Source organism: Struthio camelus, chromosome 1, assembly GCF_040807025.1.
Source record: "Struthio camelus isolate bStrCam1 chromosome 1, bStrCam1.hap1, whole genome shotgun sequence".
NCBI lineage: Eukaryota > Metazoa > Chordata > Aves > Struthioniformes > Struthionidae > Struthio > Struthio camelus.
The window spans coordinates 74,362,170-74,379,086 of record NC_090942.1 but is presented as its reverse complement, the minus strand read 5'-3'; the positions used below and the strand labels follow the sequence as shown (position 1 = coordinate 74,379,086).

At 39.2% G+C, this 16,917-nt stretch overlaps 2 protein-coding genes across 13 annotated transcripts in view; one reads left to right on the top strand and one right to left on the bottom strand.

The window, feature by feature from the left end:
• Window positions 1–500: 500 nt before the first annotated feature.
• GOLT1B (golgi transport 1B) lies at window positions 501–14,412 on the bottom strand. Of its 2 annotated transcripts, none has more exons than XM_068948981.1 (5): window positions 14,023–14,412; window positions 10,014–10,105; window positions 8,053–8,231; window positions 4,515–4,596; window positions 501–3,130 (listed from the first exon to the last, which is right to left on the bottom strand). In XM_068948981.1, the coding sequence occupies exons 1-5, from the start codon at window positions 14,045–14,047 to the stop codon at window positions 3,092–3,094; spliced, it is 417 nt and encodes a 138-aa protein (XP_068805082.1). In that variant the 5' UTR covers window positions 14,048–14,412; the 3' UTR covers window positions 501–3,091. The 2 variants fall into 2 exon arrangements, with proteins under 2 accessions (XP_068805082.1, XP_009670181.1); XM_009671886.2 differs by lacking the exon at window positions 14,023–14,412 and adding an exon at window positions 13,255–13,514.
• The window catches only part of RECQL (RecQ like helicase), a 24,551-nt gene continuing 21,952 nt past the window's right edge, over window positions 14,319–16,917 (top strand). For 2 of the 11 annotated variants that reach the window (XR_011141941.1, XM_068948863.1), the window contains exons 1-3: window positions 14,452–14,488; window positions 14,826–14,970; window positions 16,754–16,826. Coding sequence is in view for 9 of the 11 variants with exons in the window: in XM_068948863.1 (XP_068804964.1) it covers window positions 16,811–16,826 (16 nt within the window). In the remaining 2 variants the exon portion in view is untranslated. Of the gene's footprint in view, window positions 14,489–14,646; window positions 14,971–15,729; window positions 15,784–16,662; window positions 16,827–16,917 lie in introns of those variants that run through there. The other 9 variants (XM_068948899.1, XM_068948908.1, XM_068948873.1 and 6 more) reach the window with 9 other exon arrangements.

Sequence of the window (16,917 nt, the reverse complement as noted above, 5' to 3'; positions counted from 1 at the left end):
TAACCAAAATTTGCAAGTTTTGTTTGAAATTAGAATCTGAATAATCAGCTGAGAACAAGACTCCATTCCTAGCTCTTGGCCTTTTAAAACAGTTTCTGACCAAAGTACTGAAGTTGAAGCTGCCTAGGGTCATACAGTAAAATCAGAGACAAAGCAAAGGGAAGATATGTCACCTTCGTATATATTTCGTCAACTGAAAATGCCCTATTCACTAGGCAGTTCTACGTTAAGATGCTTGCTTTTTGAAACAAAAAACAAATGATGTCCTATTATGTATAGATGCATATAAAAGGAAAAGGGGAATGTTTATGTAAAAGAAGGTTCATCATAAGAAAACAACCTTCCCATTTAAGACTAACTAATGTAAGACATTATTAACTACAAAAGTCATAACAGTGTAAGAGAGCAAAGCAGTAAGTGCATGCACTCCCTAACTGTTGGGAGGGGAAAACTCATTAAAACATTCTTAAAATGTGTAGGCAAAAAGACACAAAGACAAATTATAGAAAAAGGTACCCATTTATTCAAGGTATGACAAGTATATTTACAGTATTCATTTGCTCAGGATAAGATTCATCTTTATGATTTTTAAAGCAGCAATTCTAAATTACATTTAAAAGGGGAAACGTTCCTGTTAAAGGTATTCTTGCAATGACAGAAACACTTTAAGGCTAAGTAGTTTCGACCTTTGCTGCCACCCATATTTAGCTTGGCAAAACTCTCTCAATCACAATCAATGTTACTTTGAGGGATAAAGACTATGCTAAATTCAACATACAGTTTTGTTCCCTTGGACACTTTTCACAACAGTTCACATCTGACAAAAATTAACTTTTTTTTTTTTTTTTTAAAACAGTGAATTAAATAGAAGTGAGATGAACTGCCCCATCTCAGAATTTCAAAGGGCTAAAATATCATATACAATAACACATTCATCATCTCTGAAAGAGATCAGAGTTCTTGTTGATGAAGGTACTTTAGCTTGCCAAACAATTTGCTTTGAATCAGCACTCCATAGTCATGTGGTGCAACGCATCTTTGCCATTAGATTACTTTTCCAAAAACAAGAAGGACAATCTTTAGCTAGCCAGCATCTATTGTAAATAATGAACACTGTCTGCTTTAAACAGCACTTGATTCCCATAGTACAGACTAGCATTCTAGCAAAGCAAACAAGATTAGTTTGCTAAACAGCCATAGTGTTATTCTGCAGTCGTTTAACAGACAACAGATCTATAGGAGCAATTAAAATTGGTTCATCTCTTGAGGTAGGAGCCACAAGTCATATTTAGTCCTGTCTGCAAGCTATAATACACATGCCCTCAGGCAAATATAACTGATTTTATTACAAAATAAAAACACTGATTTTTCAGATGCTATTCATTATAAATAAATATCATGACATGCTTCTCCACTGAATCGTTTTATGCCTATTTGAGAAGAAAGCAGATTAAATGGGGAAGTTGGAAACAGTAGATTGTTACAACTATATTAATAGCTGCAAAGAACCTCATCGCATACACAAGTAAACTTCGTAGCAACTTCCAAAGTGGTTGGTATATGAGGATTCTTCTCAGCTTAAAAGTTAGTTTGGAAAATAACTATTTTAAGTTTGGAATTAAAAAATTCATTAGACCTGTAAGACTACATAGTTACTTGAGACACTGTCATCACATTTCAGATAGTTTTTAGGATTACATTTGAAGGAAAGGAAGAAAGTTTAAAACAACAACAAAAAACCCCAAAGCCTGCACATACCATTTACTTACTGATCGCTTCTTGTTAGGTGAAGACACTACGTAACTAAATCTATTGAAAATGTATGACGTTCAATATTTCAATAGAAGCAGAAACGTGACCTTTGCATTAGTAGGGGACATTTATTCTAAGTTTGCGCATAAATCAGGTTGTCTAAGAATCTCTGTAACAGCAAAGGTGATGACAAAAGTCTATGATTGACAGAAGTTGTAAGTTATTTGAAGATAACCCAAGAAACAGGTTATGAAACAGATACCAAGACTGGCACTTGATCTTCAGTTAGCCAGTTAGATCAATTTTCTTCCCAGAGACTCGCATACACGGAATTTTAAGTTTTCATTTTATTACTGTAAAAAATAAAATCTTCAATTTGTAGTTCCAAGGTAAACAAGGAAACCTTAGCTCCAAATGATTTAAAAACAAAGGTTCATATTTTGATAAGATATATTTGACAGGGTTCATGTCAGCACCTTAACCAAATGCATTTTTTGTGAATTAAACATATTCCACAAAATTTTCATGTTAGTGATAAGGGGCTACATTCTCATCTGGATGCACACGTGTAACATGACTCAAGGAGAACAAACTGGAAGGAGTGTAAGTTAGTTTCCAGAGTTCCTTGTCGAACTCTGCATGTTCAGAACCAACATTTAAGATTGAAGTTAAAAATTGACCTTTTGCATATTCCAAAACGGAAGGCAAATACAATCAATTTACATTTGGCTTTGAAACATTAAGATAACAATGTTTTATTTCAGCCACATATTTACAAAAATGTTTACAACAGAACCATGAGGGATTTCCTTTTATTGTCATAATAGGCTTAAAGATGAATAGTCATCTTAACTTTCATGCAAAGACAAATCTCTTGTTACACAAGAAGTTTTTTGTTTTTTTGCACTCTGAGGGTAGCAAGCAGAGGGTTGGATAAGTTGGGGTCACCCTTAAAAATGCAGGCCTGTTTGCTCTACTGCACCTTCAAAATAAGGAGGTAAACTACAGGCACCATTAATTCCACAAAGGTTCCTTGCATTTAGCGTGTTTTCCAAAAAACAACAAAAATAGTCTTGAACAGTTGTAACACGGGCTATTCCATGACTTTCACCTCTTCAGTTTACTTCCTGAACTCTGGAGTTACTTTTCCTAGAAGCACACTTGCTGAGCTTCTTTTCTAATGTATATTGTCAACTATACATTTTAAATTAAACTGTTATGTAAAGAATGTTACAAGCTTTTCCTTTGTACACAACTTAATCTTTGTGCTGAGTATTCTTCAAAAGGATTTTTATAAATAATACAGTAAGTTTAGAATCAGTCTTCTGCCCTCTTGTCATTATACCATGTTGTTGCTTTCTCCCACTTTGTCTACAAGCTGTAGAAAAGGAGACAAAAAGTTCAAAGTTGCATGACACTTACGTACAGTGAAATTACTCTCAAATATAAAAATGTAACTTGCTACTTGCACACAGTTAGTATGTGACTAAAAATGAGAATCCAGTAGTACTCACCGAGGTCTCATGAAATCTAAGTTTGTAAAAATTAAAAATCTTAACATTGCAACTACGTTTCTGCATGACATGTTTTCTCATATAGACATTAACAGTGCAACATGAAAATGCAACAGAATGGAAAAGAAAATAGAGGAATGCAGTTAACACTGCTAGCTTAATGATCAAAACAAAACAATACATTATCAGCCACACATGCATTAGTAGACAAAATAAGATATTTCAACTGACCATTACTGTGGATTCTCTTCTGAGCCTACGTAGGCTTTGAATAAAACATTAACAATTATCTTTTTAAACAAGATTTAACCCCATTATGATCAAATTAAATGTGTGTAGGTAAGATCAATTGACCAAGTGAAACATTCAATTGATCATGATTCATGAGCCAGAACTTGGCCCAAACTGTAAGATTAGAACAGATTATCTTGAACACTAATTTTAAAAACCCAGACGGTATACATCTCAGTTGCACCCTCCATTAATTTTAACGTAGTAGTTATTAAACCGTAGCTTACAAAACTGAGGTTAAAAACTCTTGCGTTGAAGTACATACAGAAATTAGCACAGTAAAAGTAGTTGACAAAACACCCCTAGATTACCATCTTTCTGGCACCTTTTAATTTTCATCAATTCCCTGGCTATTTGGTTAAGAAAGTGTAAAACTGCATTTGAAAAATACAAAGCTCAGGAAATAGCTAAACCTAGTTTGGTGCAGTGAACTTGTATAAATGTTGTATTTGATGAATGATTACGCATCATGAGAGTTTTTGGGTTCACCATACAAGCTACAACACTTAATTCTTTGCTCTTCTAGGCCATTTTTCAAAATATATTTAAGTACTTCACAAAGGAAGATCAGTGTCCTCCTCATTTTACAGACAGAAAAACAAGAACAAAAAGGTGGCGGCACGATTCACCTGTGGTCTCCTAGGGCCAACAGTGAAGCAGGAACCAGACCCCCAAGCTTTCCAAATCACAATTCAGGTCCCTTTCTGCTTAACAGCACTAAAGCAGGGGCAGCTTCTGCAAAGGTTTCCTTTTGTTCCTTTTACATTTAAGAGTCTCTCAATGGGACTGAACATGATCCATATGGTGCAAGAACTCTGCAAGAATGCATCCAACATCACTGCTCTAAAGCTGTATTTGCTATATTTCTCAAGTATTTTTACTACTGCATCCATTATATTATAATGGATTAAAACACAGTGGAAGTTTCAAATTTCGCATTAAGTACCAAACACTTACCGAGCTTATACCAGGTAAATTCAAGAGATAGCCAAGGACTGGAACTCTTCTAATAAAGCCAACCACCACAGGAAAGAACCCCCTTGAAGTAAGATATCAGAAGACTGTATAAGTTTTTAGAATGAAACAATTCTGATATTGATACAAATAAAGAAATAGAAGGTGTTTTTAAAAAAAATCTTGGAAATCTTGTAGCTTGTCAGCAGCAAAGCAGCAAATTCATATTACCAAATATATGAACAAACATTCAGCAGAGAAAGAAGAAACACAGAAAAGAGCATATTTTCATATGGACTTTTTTTTTTTCCCTCCATAATTCGCAGCCCTCAGAGAAGGCTGACCACTAAGGAAGGAATATCCAACTTAGTCAACAGAACTAACATTCACAACTCATTTTTCAGTATTACCATGAATATTTCGAGATTAAAAAAAATCCTTTTGTTTTCCAACATTGATTTAATTATGTTATCATGGACACTTGGGACATGGATATCTGAGCTCCTCTGATTTTGTGTTATGGGAAGAACGTTCTTACAATACCCAATGTAAAAATAACTGCACTGAATTGTAAGTAATTCCCTTTGAAACAAGATACTTTTCAAATTAAGTAAACAAAATGAAGCATGACAAAGTTAGTAGATAACTTATTTGACAAATTTATAGAAAGTCAAAAATTTGAACTGTGAGCCAGGGGACATTGCCTGGGACAGCTGTTATGGTAGAGCCACTCCACCACCCCCATTCACTTCATCTCTGCAGCAGGAATAAGAATTTTCTATGGAAGTATCTCAGCTGTCAACTGCAGCGGTTCAGCTGATGTTGGCGTTCTGGGTTTCCTCTTGCTGAGCTACAAATTTCCCGTGTTGAATAAAGACTAACATGCAACACAACTGAAATTTCACAATTCACCATTTTCTCAGCTGCACTGACAGATAATGACTATTTGCTACATCATATCAAAACTAGCAAGATTTTTCCTGGAGTTTTTCTTATTTACAGAGTGGATCATTTCAATGATCCAGTAAATTGCGATGCAAGGTACACCAACCACTGGTAATAGACTAAAACAATTGGTGGGGTTAAGAATTAAGAACAGTCATTACAGGTGGGACAATATTTTTAGCCATAACTTTAGATTCCTGTAATCTGAGCAAGGCTCCAAAAGCAGTTTAGAGTATAAAAAGAAAAACTGTCCCATAACTGTCTTCTCCAGTAAATGCAATCTGAGCATGTCAAAGTATGGCAAAGGACTAAATCTCTAATGAGAAATACTCTGGCAGCAAGTTAAAAATGAAGACAAGAGCATAAAAGGCAGTTTAGATTTAAACCAGTGTAAAATAATAATTGTGGATCTCTTTGACCTTAGGTTAGATGCATCTTTAAAAAAACCTTTGCAATCATGCATTTAAGAGTTCTTAGTCACTATTTCCTAACCTTTGCTTTGCGAACAACACAGGCTCTGCAATTATGTATAAAGGATCTGTGAAAGGGGACTATGTAAAAGCAGTCTAGGTATACAGGATAACAATCCAGAAGTAAAGACTCTAGAGGGTCCTGAATGCCTAATGGATATGTTTTAGTGGTCTACAAATCAAGGGGTTGAAAACAGTATAGCACATTGTTTTTTCTTTTGTACTATGTTAGTCTGAGCTGAGGTAAAGTTACTAGAACTGCTAAATGTAAAGGCTTTGCACATAAAAGTCACTAGAACTGCTAAATGTAAAGGCTTTGCACATGAAAGTCCTGGTAGTCCATGCGACTAGAACGATTAGGACACACAAGTGCTTATCTCCATAACACAGCACCCTAATAAATCCAAAGGTGCGTATGTTTTAATTAAGTGGGCCTAAAAGAAGAATGTATTTGAAAGACTAACGATAACCGGCAAAGTTTTCTGGCATGTAACCAAATAGTGGGATTCTGAGAAATCATTTAAAAAGATGTATAAGGGAAAACAGAGTTCAATTTTTCTTTCCTTCTCCAGAAAGGAATAATTTGTCAAAAACATGATAATAGTCAGAATAAAAAAACAAAGCCAAAGTAAAACACAAAGCTTTGAGTTAGTAACTGGCTAACATTGTAGCAAGAGATTTAGATTCCAAGAACTGTTAAGCTCTAGAAAAGATTATCTAGAAATGTTTTAAAATAAAACAAGTCAGATAAACATTCATCTGCAATTATTTATCCATTGTTGACATTCTTGAGGGAAAAGCTTATTCTTAGTGACCTAGGGATGACTAGTGATCTTCCCTTGAATGTTATTTTATATTGCTAGTCTCCGGCTAGTGCAGAGACTCCAGGAACAACCATACCTGTTCAGGCATAATGATCTGTAATTCTTTAGAAACCTTTCCAAAGAATGAGTATATTTTTGGAAAGATACGCTACCAGCTTCATGCTGGCTAATCAAATCCAAATGACACCTCCAAGAAGTGACAATACATTCAGTGAAATAGCTTGATTTTCAAATCACTTGCAGTGATATCTATTTCAAAATAATGCAACTTAGAAAAATAAGAAGTCTAAATCAAAATTGCAAGATGAATTTTAAGAAATCTCACTATGTCTTCAGCAGAAGCCAAGTTAAGCTAAATACTTTTGAACAAAAAAATCTTAGAGTGTTTAAGTTAATGTTTCAGGTTATTGAGAGAGAGAGAAAAAAAGTAGCATGATAAAAGCAATATTTGGATTAAGAGGAACTATTTTTTTTTCAGCAGCTGAACACTGAACAATTTTAGTGAGTCTTGTATTAGATTAATGAGCATTTCAATGGGACAGTCTTCACCTGATTAGTAGCTCAAAAAAAAAAAAAATCACTAAAAAATCCTCTTACATATTAGCACATTTTCTGCTTTCTTTTCAAAAGTATGGAACTTCAAACATATCAATATATAGGTTGTCAAACATCAAATTCTTTCACCATTAGTCGTAGAAGCACAAGTTAAGTGACTTCTTGTAACAGATATAACATGCATCAAGATTGCTGTTCACAAATAAGAATATTTATATTTACTTAACTTGCTCTAGTTAACTATAACCAAAACAGTATCTCATACACTGCAACTATATTAGGGCACAAAAGTATGAAACATTCCAGAAATCTGTTTTAGTTCATCTTTTCAAATGTAGGATGTTTGCAAATAATTATTTCGCCCCATTTGTTAAAAAACAAAAAACAAAAACAAACAAGTCCTTCATGAGTATGAACAAAGCATACTAAATATTTATGTTGCCTTTTTTTTGAGGTAATATTTACATTTGCAATGTAATTTACATTGCTAACTGTTTAGGCTCCAAAATATTTTGAAGCTTTACAGTTCTTTGGTTAGATGTACACAACATTAACAAAATAAGTTTTATACCTGCCTTATACACTTTAGCAGATTTGAGTCTTGGAGCAAATTTAGCTTCATAAAAAAGCTATTAAAAATGAACATTCAAAGGCTGTTATTTCACCAGCTGTAATGCTGCAAGACTAGACAAATACATTTATCCCTAAATACACCAATATAAAAACCTATTTTGAAATAAGTCTTACCTGAATAATAGGAAGAACCCATAAATTTCAAGGATCATTCCTATCAAAGGCCAACCAATGAGAACTATAAGCACACCACCCAGGAAAAAGCCCGTTGCTTTCATTTTGTGTTTTTGGAAGAAGAATCTAAACGTTCTTTCTAAACCGATAACAAAAGCCAAGCCAGCCACAAATAAAACCTAGAAGAGACAAAAACCAACCAAATAAAGAAAATAACTAATTATATTCCTAAATTTAGGATGTAAACATATATATAGTCATTCTTCAAAATTAGATTGCATTTCTTGCACAACTTCTTTTAATATCAAGATTGATGGCAAGGAGGAATTCAGTAGTGATTTTCTTTCATAAAGTCCATTTTAAAGCGTTGGTAGCTAACATTCAAAAATCTCCTCACATCTGCTTAGAAGATAGGCAACAGTCCACCTTTATGGACTTTGATAAATACAGTCATGTCTGAAGACCTGGTGACAAGAGTTATCTGCTCTGTAATATAAGTACAGTCATTGTCTCCAGACAATGCTGAAGCTTAGCACTAACAACAGCTAAGGCTCCTAGGAATGGAAAACAGACATGCCATGTAAGCATTTCTACTCTGTAGCACGGACATCTTAAATAGGTTAAGTACGGACCTACTGTACAATGCTTAAGAATAATTGGGCAAAAAGAAAGAACGAAGTTGAATAATGTTAACATCCTTGCTTTTTTACGTGTAACAATCTTTCTGCTGTTTACTAGATCCACTACAGGCTGAACACTGTCGATCAAACTGGTCCGTGCTAGTTAAAAATACTTCAAGCGTCTTTCAGCTACAGGACTTGTAATTACTCCATCCTGTAAACATACATCTGGGTAATATTTCTGCTGAAAAGAGAAAGGATTTCAGATTTGACTCAAGATTAATGTTTTAAATTTAAGTTTTGTATGTTATTCAATAAACTATTTTCTGTAAGGATACTGTATCTTTTCTTGATTATCTTTGGTTATCAGATAGGCTTTCATTGCCTCCCCTTCCCCCCCCCCCCCCGCAATTATGCTTCCATTGCTTCCATCTTTTTCTCTAAACTGCATCACATATTCCACTTTTTCCTTTTGTTTTAAAAACTATTTCACTATACACTTTATTGATGGATCAGAACAACACTTCATGTAATGCACCCAGATTCAAGTATCCATTTTTGGATTTTCCTTCACCAAATATTAGTATGTCATTCTATGTCAGCAGAATCAAACTCATTACTGCCCACAGATATTTAGGTGGCAGCAAGCCTCTAGCACGCCATGCTCTTTGGCTGGCTGATGGAGCTGAGAACAGCAGAGGTGCAGAGTTGTCAAATTTAGAAAACACAATGTAATTTTACATTTGGTTTCCATTGAGAATTTTACGTACCAGAACTAAGATTTACTTCTCATCCTACTTGAAGTGAAAACTTGATTTGGTAATCACTGAAGATACTAAAGCTGTCTACTATGAAGGGTGATTGGCTCTTCTAAACCTTGATTATCAGCAATTCATGCTTCTTTCTTCATAAAGAGCATGGCTAAGTTTAATAGCGTACAATGCTTTAGTATTCTTGCCCAAATAGATATAGGTACTCAAATTTGACTGTTATCTTACATAAGCAGGAAAACAAAAGCATCAGTAATGACAGCAAATCTTAAAGTCTTATTTGCAACAGTGCAACAACTGTAGAACAAGCTACTTCCCTGACCAACATGCCACAGGCCTGACCCAGAAGTATTATATTTAGATTGATGCGAGCTGCTCTAACTTTAATCAGGAAAAATGATGCACTCAAATCACTGAGCATAACTCCTCTTTTATACAAAAGTGCTACAGTATCCTCTGTGACACAACTTCAATTTGCTAATATATTGTTCTATTTTTGTTGTTTTTTTAAATATATCATATACTTCATTCTAAACAATGCAGAATCTAAGGCTGAACAGCAGGCACTTACATTTCCTATAGCCAAAAGAGCTTTGTCAAAGAAGAGGATCATTCCAAAGAAGAGAAAGAACACTCCAAAGCCTGTCAATCCCATTCCAATCTCTGCAAAAGGAAGAAAAATTAAAGATTTAACAAAGCACGGTACCACAGAAGCTCACGTAAGAAACTTCGGAAGAAAATAGAACATCTGATCTACAGAAATTTTAAATTTGTAGAAAAACTTGACACCATATTTTACGGCTGTTTAAAAACTCTCACAAATATGCAAATCAAGTAGGTGTTGCAGCCTCCAATTATTTCAAGACCAGACAGACAGCTATATACTGAAATGGAGTGTAACAAAAGCATGCACCAAGTACACTTACACCCAACATCTCTCCTTTTGATTTACTGTTAGCACAGAGAGAATAATTTTGTGAACAGATAACGACATTTTGCTTTCCCTTTGCATCTCCTATCCCTTCATGGCCACTGCAGTAACACTAGCATCCTGTCCTTTCCATCATCCTAGGATCTCACATTTCTCCTCACTTAACTTTGTGCAGTAGTCCCATTTTGCCCAGCTTCTGGATTAGACAGGACCCAGAGAAATGCTGTAGACTCCGAGTTACACATGTGCTGCACACGTTACACGTGTACAGTAGCACAGCACTCCTTTGGTCTCCAGCCAGCTGCTACTTTTCACAAAACTTGTTGATACTAAATATCTTGGAGACTTTTGCCTGTCTGTAAAGGTTGCTCAGGAACTACTGCGAAGAAAAAAGTAAGATGGAAGATTTGCTCGTCTAGGAAACTAGGCTAGAAATATCAAACTATGACTAAAGCTACCATATGACAAAAGGCTATGAGATATCTTGAAGACCAAACTTTCAAATACACGCTACTCTTAAAATTAAACCTCTAAGGCCAGCCTTTGACCCTCACACAGACTGAATATCAGACATAGAGGAACAGCAGCAACAGAGTTGCAAAAGTCTTTGCACTTTCCATGCGCTCAGGGCAAAATTATTCTTGTGATTGGAGTGTTTCACAACCTACAGCATGCATAAATACAGCTGGCATAAACAGCAGTATTACTATAGGCAGGCTGGTAATCTAGTATATACTGAAGATCCTAGTAGTTTTGTGCAATCTAGCCTGAAAAAACACACTTACCTTCACTGTTAGCCAGATTAAAACTAAAATAGATGCACCTAAATATATTTCAGTGGCACTTGTGACTGCAATGTACATCTACTTCATCATTTACTCTTGCTCAAAGAGCTCAGGAGTAAAAAGGACTAGCATACTGCCTATTCTCAAACTTCCATTTAGGTAGAGCAACAATTCTCAAAACAAGTCATGGTAAAGCGATATGTTAGAGTAACATTTCTCTAACTTTTATAAGGGCTCATATTTCAGCAAGGTTGCAGACCACATGGTGTTAAATCTGTAATTCTATGAGATCACCTGCTGTCTTAAAGCTTTGCTATGAACATTTTAACTCCTCAATTTTAACAACAAGAAGAGAAACAATTGCATTCTGGAAGGAAAACACTTGGAGGCAGGACTCCAAAGGAGTTATCAGCTGCCAATGAGATAAATATACTGTCATGAGAACTGAAAATTCATTCCTCCCTCAGACATAGCACAAAGGAGGGATCAAGCGAGAAGCAGAGGCCAACTCCCAACAGCTGCTGCAATTACTACTCTAACACTTATTCGGTATTCACTTGCAACATGTTTACAATCATTTACAGCTACAAAAGATTCAGATTAACTGCAAAAGTCAACCATACTCTCTGGTTACTGGGGCAGGGAAAGAGTCTCTCCCCCCCCTCCCCCCCTTCTCATCATCCCAAAACTGCAGCTGACAGAAGCTGAGAAGTCCAGAACTACTATCCTCTGTTGCTATTCTACAACAGAGAACATCTCTTACAGAGAATTCCTACTGTTCACAGTAGGAGAAGAATGTTACTGGCTTGATTCATATTAGGATTCTGAAAAACACTGGAAAGGGAAACTGCATTGAAATAGACAAGTTTAGCAATAAGGACAATATCTGATTGGCATTCCTAGAAAAAACACTAACACTGTCATTTTACACATCATTTTTGCCAGTAAGTTTGAAAGAAGGAGAACTATTATTAAAGGCCTTCTTCTGCACCAGAGGAGCTTTCCTATTTATTACACAAAATCAACTTTTTTCAAGTCTTTATCACACTAGTCCAAGGAATGATTCTACAGCTAACTCTCTATTTTTCTAAACAGAAGTTAGTCAAAAACAATCTGAAGATTTATCTCCATAATTTTGGAAAAAGGAATTTAAAAAAAAAAAAAAACACGCTCCAGAGTATTTTAATTACTACTTTGCTCTGAAAGTTAAAAGCAATGGCGTCAGCACAGGATTCGGCAGGAGCTGACAAGGAACTAAGAAAAAGGAAAAAGAAAAGACAGAGCTCTTCTTTCTGAAGAAATTTTTCTTTATTCCTGTGACTAGTCTGGACAGGATGATAGGGGAATGGGCAAAAGCAAAGCCCACAAGGACTTATCAGTCAGAAGTCTAAAAATATCCCTAAAGGTTAGTCCTCATCTAAGCAACAGAGCATGGCACCTGGATTTTTCTGCATATCATTTACTTTGGATCTTGCTAGCCTGCTTTACTATCCGTCTCTATCCTTTGCCCGGGCTGGTCCCATCAATACCTCTGTTTCCAGTATCCTGCTATCAAGTTAAACTTAGTTTTTAAACTTTCTTTTCTACAGCTTTTGCACTTATGGCAACCAGGCCATTTCAGATCTAACATTGTCCTTGCAGCTTAAACTCTTATAAGTCCTCTTACTTTAATTTTTTTCATATTTTCTCCTTCACCATCTCTAATTGCTGTTAATTCTACTCAATGAAAACAAAGTTTTGATCACCTACCAAGTTCTTCTTTTACTACGTCAAAATGAGTGTTTGGTCCTCACTTTAAAAGCCTTTCATTGTCACCTACTCTAGTAACTTCCATAGTTGTTTCATCTGCTTTTTTGGGAGGAAGTTTTAACTATCCACCTTTCTGTTTCTTTTCACATGCACTTCCTTTTCTGAACTAGCTGACAAAGGCATTTTCCCTGTCCTGCCTGCGCGGTCTGCAGAACAACCACTGAAAACATTCCGTGCGATAGCAGCAAGAGACAGGCAGTAAAGTCATTGATACATAATTAAATAATTCAAAACCATTAACACCCACAGGGAGGCATACTGGGAAAAGATGTTTTGGTAAGTCTTACTTTTGTTTACCGTTCGGCTTTCATTCATTCTGTTCTCGTCACCATCACTTCACGGTGACACTGCCAACAGGAACGATCTCGCAGCCCAAGACAACCACCAGCAGTAGTATCGCAAGCGACGCTACTCTCCTAAAGGAGAGGAAAGCCGCTCCTAGGGAGCACTCCTCTGTAAACTTGCATCCAGCCTCACCTTCAGTTTTGCCCAGCAGCTGAGGCTATCGCCGCCAGAGCCGAGCCGCGGTAAGGGCGGTTGGAACAACCTTTAGGAAGCGGCGATGCTGCAAGGAGCGGCCAGCAGGGCTCCAGCCGCGCCCTCCCGTCCCCACCGCGCGGCCGGTTTCCAGCTGGTGCCAGGCGGGGACGGCCACGGGGCAAGGAGCGGGCGCGCCGCTGCCCTCCCCTCGCCCGCACCTCTGCGCCGCGGCTCCCGCCCCGGCGCCGGGAGCCGCCTCTGCACCCCGAGCGCAGCGGCCGCGGCCGGGCCGGGGGCACAGGAGCCCCCTCCCCAGGGGCGCCCCGCCACAGGGACCGGGCTGAGGGCTCCGCGCCGCCCTCGCCAACGGCTGTAACCGACGCGACGCGGCGCGGAACAAAGCCAGAGGTCCCGGGCGGGTCCGGGCCCGCCCTGCGGCGCTCGCCCACCGGCGCCGACGGCTCCCCCGCCCCAGCCGCCCCCCCCCGCAGCTCGGCCGCCCCCACACCCTGTGGCAGGCGACCCGCTCGCCCCCTCCCACCGCGGGCTACAGGTGCCCAGCGGGCGCCGCTTACTCTGGGTATCCGAGAGGGAGATCATGGTGGCCGCGGGGCTGGGAGCGGAGCCGACGGCAGCGCGGGCGGGCGAGCGAGCGAGAGGGTGAGTGGGTGGGTGGGTGGGTGGGTGGGTGAGCGGGGGGCAGTGGGGACGGAGCAGGGGAGCGGCAGCTGCAACAGCCACGTCTTCCGGAAACACGCAGCCCCCTTCGCCTCGCCGCCGGGTGAAAGGGAGCCGTCGATTGGCGGCGCTGGGGCCAGTCAGCGGGTGGATTGTTCGCGTGGCTACACCCCCTTCTGCCTCGGCGTCCCGCTCCTCCGCCTTCGGAGCGGCAGACGGCGGCCGCGCGGGATCAGTATTCGTCGGGGGGCAGAAGCACGTGGCCGCCTCGCGCGCATCCCTCCTTGGCGATTGGCTGAGAGAAGCCGGCAGCGGAAGCGGCGGCGTCGGGAAGGCGTGGGGGGCTGGAGGGCGGCCGCTCAGGTCGGGGAGCAGGGCTGCCGCCGCGCCGGGCCGCCTGCCCCGCGGCGCTGACCGTTGCTGGGGGCGGGGGGGAGGAAGGGAAGGGAAGGGAAGGGAAGGAAAGGAAGCGGCGCGTGGCGCGGCGCCAGCCGTTGGGGGGGAGGGGGGCAGCGGCGCGTGGCGCGGCCCGGACCGTTGCTGGGGAAAGCAGCGGCGCGTGGCGCGGCCCCGACCGTTGAGGCGGGGGAGTGAAAGCCGTTGGCTGGAGGCGCGGGGGTGCCTCGCTGTGGCGGGTACCCCTTGCCCTCCCGCGGCGGGCCCTCCCTGAGCGCGGCCGGGGCTCGTGTTGTGTGTGCAGGTGACGGACCGATGGATGAAGTTGCAGCCCGGCCGGTTTAAATCTGTTTCCTTCTTGTGAGCTTGAGCGCTTCTTTCTGGCTTAATGCGAATTTTTAAGGAGACTTCTCAGGTTTTGATTTTTTTGTTTTGTTTTGTTTTGGCAGGTAGGGAATTTTTACCTGATTTAACTGTTGCTAGTAGAATAGAGCTTGTTTTTGCGGTTGCTGTTGGTTGGATTTGTTTAATTTAAAAGGTTTTTTCTTTGATGATTCCCGATTAACATCACTCTTTTTAGAGTTGAGGGTAAAGAGCTTTAATTTAGAGGCTAGAGAGATAGTGGGGTAGAAAAGCTTCCAGTGCTAAGACACTGGTAAAAATCTGTGCTGGGTGGAAAGTGACACTGATCATCAAGGTGTCTCCCTTAGGTATAGCCATCTTGTATCTGCTTAGGGACCTCTTTTTCCTCATTAGTGGGCTGAGGAACGGCTGTGATGGGATAACTTTATAGTAATTGGGTTGTTTTTAGAGTGAGGTAGAACTGTCTCACAGGCAAGATGCTTCTATATGCCCTTTGTCCACCTATGGCATATGAGATATGAGTTCACCTCTTCAGTTTCTTAGAGCCAAGTTTTGAGGAACCAAATAATAACTGGGGTCTCTGCTAGCCATGCGAATGCAAGATCGATTATAAGGGATGCTAAACTACTTCTTTCAGGGGCGGTAGTTAAATTAAAAGCTTATGGAGCTTTAGTAGCATATATGAAGACTTTCATAGGTAATGAAAGTCTTCCCGCTCTTTGGATAGAGGAAAAATGGCTTATGCTTCTTGAGCTATCAGCCTAGTGATCTTGGTGAAAATTATGTTTACGTGGGGCGGGGTAGGGGGGAGAATAAAGGGAGCTTATTGCTTTTTAAATGCGTCAGTTTCATAGCTTCTGATCTTCAGAATGTCCTCACTTGCTCCGTACATTGGGCAGGTTAATCTTTTCAAATATTTCAAATACTTTTGTATAAGCGGCAGGTGGTATGAAGACAAGAGTCCTATGTAACTAGAATAAATCATGTGGGCAGTGTGAAGGTTGGGCACTACTCCATTAACTTTCAAAACAATCAACTTCTCTCTGAAGTGTAGGCGTTTCCTTCATGTTTTAACTACAACTTCTTTGGACAAATTCAGTGTTTTACTTGCACTTTTTATGTATATATCTCTATATTTTATATTTATATTTTATCTGTATAGCTAGATAATTGTGTGTGTGTATATATATATTTATATATTTTACCCTTATGTAGGAACATCTCTTTTTATGTTGGGATGACTTTCAAGTGAGAGTTTGTTGGATTTGTTCTCTTTCACCTGCCCTCAGCTTTAGCTACTGCATCTGTAGTACGTAGTTCAGAATTGTGCAAGCTCTTGAGTTTGGTACTATTAACATGTAATACCATGAAGGATGATGTTCAAAAATGAAGCCAATAAGAATTCTGAGATCTTTTCACTGATGATCTACTCAAAACCAGTCCCCCTTCTCTGAACCAAATTAGCTTTCCTCCTTCTCCCAGAAGATCCTGTAGGTGTTACGGTAGTTGTTTTTCTAATAGGCACAATGTAATTTGTTCTGAGTTTTCTGTAAAATAGCCTTTAGAAAAAAAATTGCAGGCCTAAGATAGGTGGATGCCTAGTCTATAGTACACCTTGTGTCTGGTAGGAAGGAAGGGAAGAACTTTCATAAAACTTAAGTCTTGATCTAAATTCACTAGGTTTCATTTGGAAGGCTGGTGATCCGTAGCCTTGGCATCTTCTATTTATATAGGCAGATTAAATGAACCAGTACTTGGTTAACCTGTTAAGTTAATACCTGATGTAGTAGTAACGAAGAGTCTCCTACAGTAAATTTGTTCTAAGTTTAGAAGGGTTACTAACAAAATCCATTATTTTAATATTTTTAGTGAGAGTTGCTTGGTTAATTGAGATCTACTGAGGACAGGATTCTCTAATCTCCAAAAATGGCAGCTGTTGCAGGTAATCCAAAAGTAGTATTCCGTGTGTTTTATTGCTATCTTCTAGCTAACAAACAAAAGCATCCTATGTTATTGATACTTACATGTGTTTA

Bases quoted from the DNA above. Each gene is read 5' to 3' on its own strand.
- GOLT1B (XM_009671886.2), bottom strand. From the start codon at position 13,282: ATGAATGAAAGCCGAACGGTAAACAAAA. The intron at 4,597-8,052 runs GTAAGACTTATT...TCTTACTTCAAG, and splicing joins GGGTTCTTCCTATTATTCAG to GGGGTTCTTTCCTGTGGTGG. The intron at 3,131-4,514 runs GTAAGTGTTTGG...CCTTTTCTACAG, and splicing joins ATTTACCTGGTATAAGCTCG to CTTGTAGACAAAGTGGGAGA.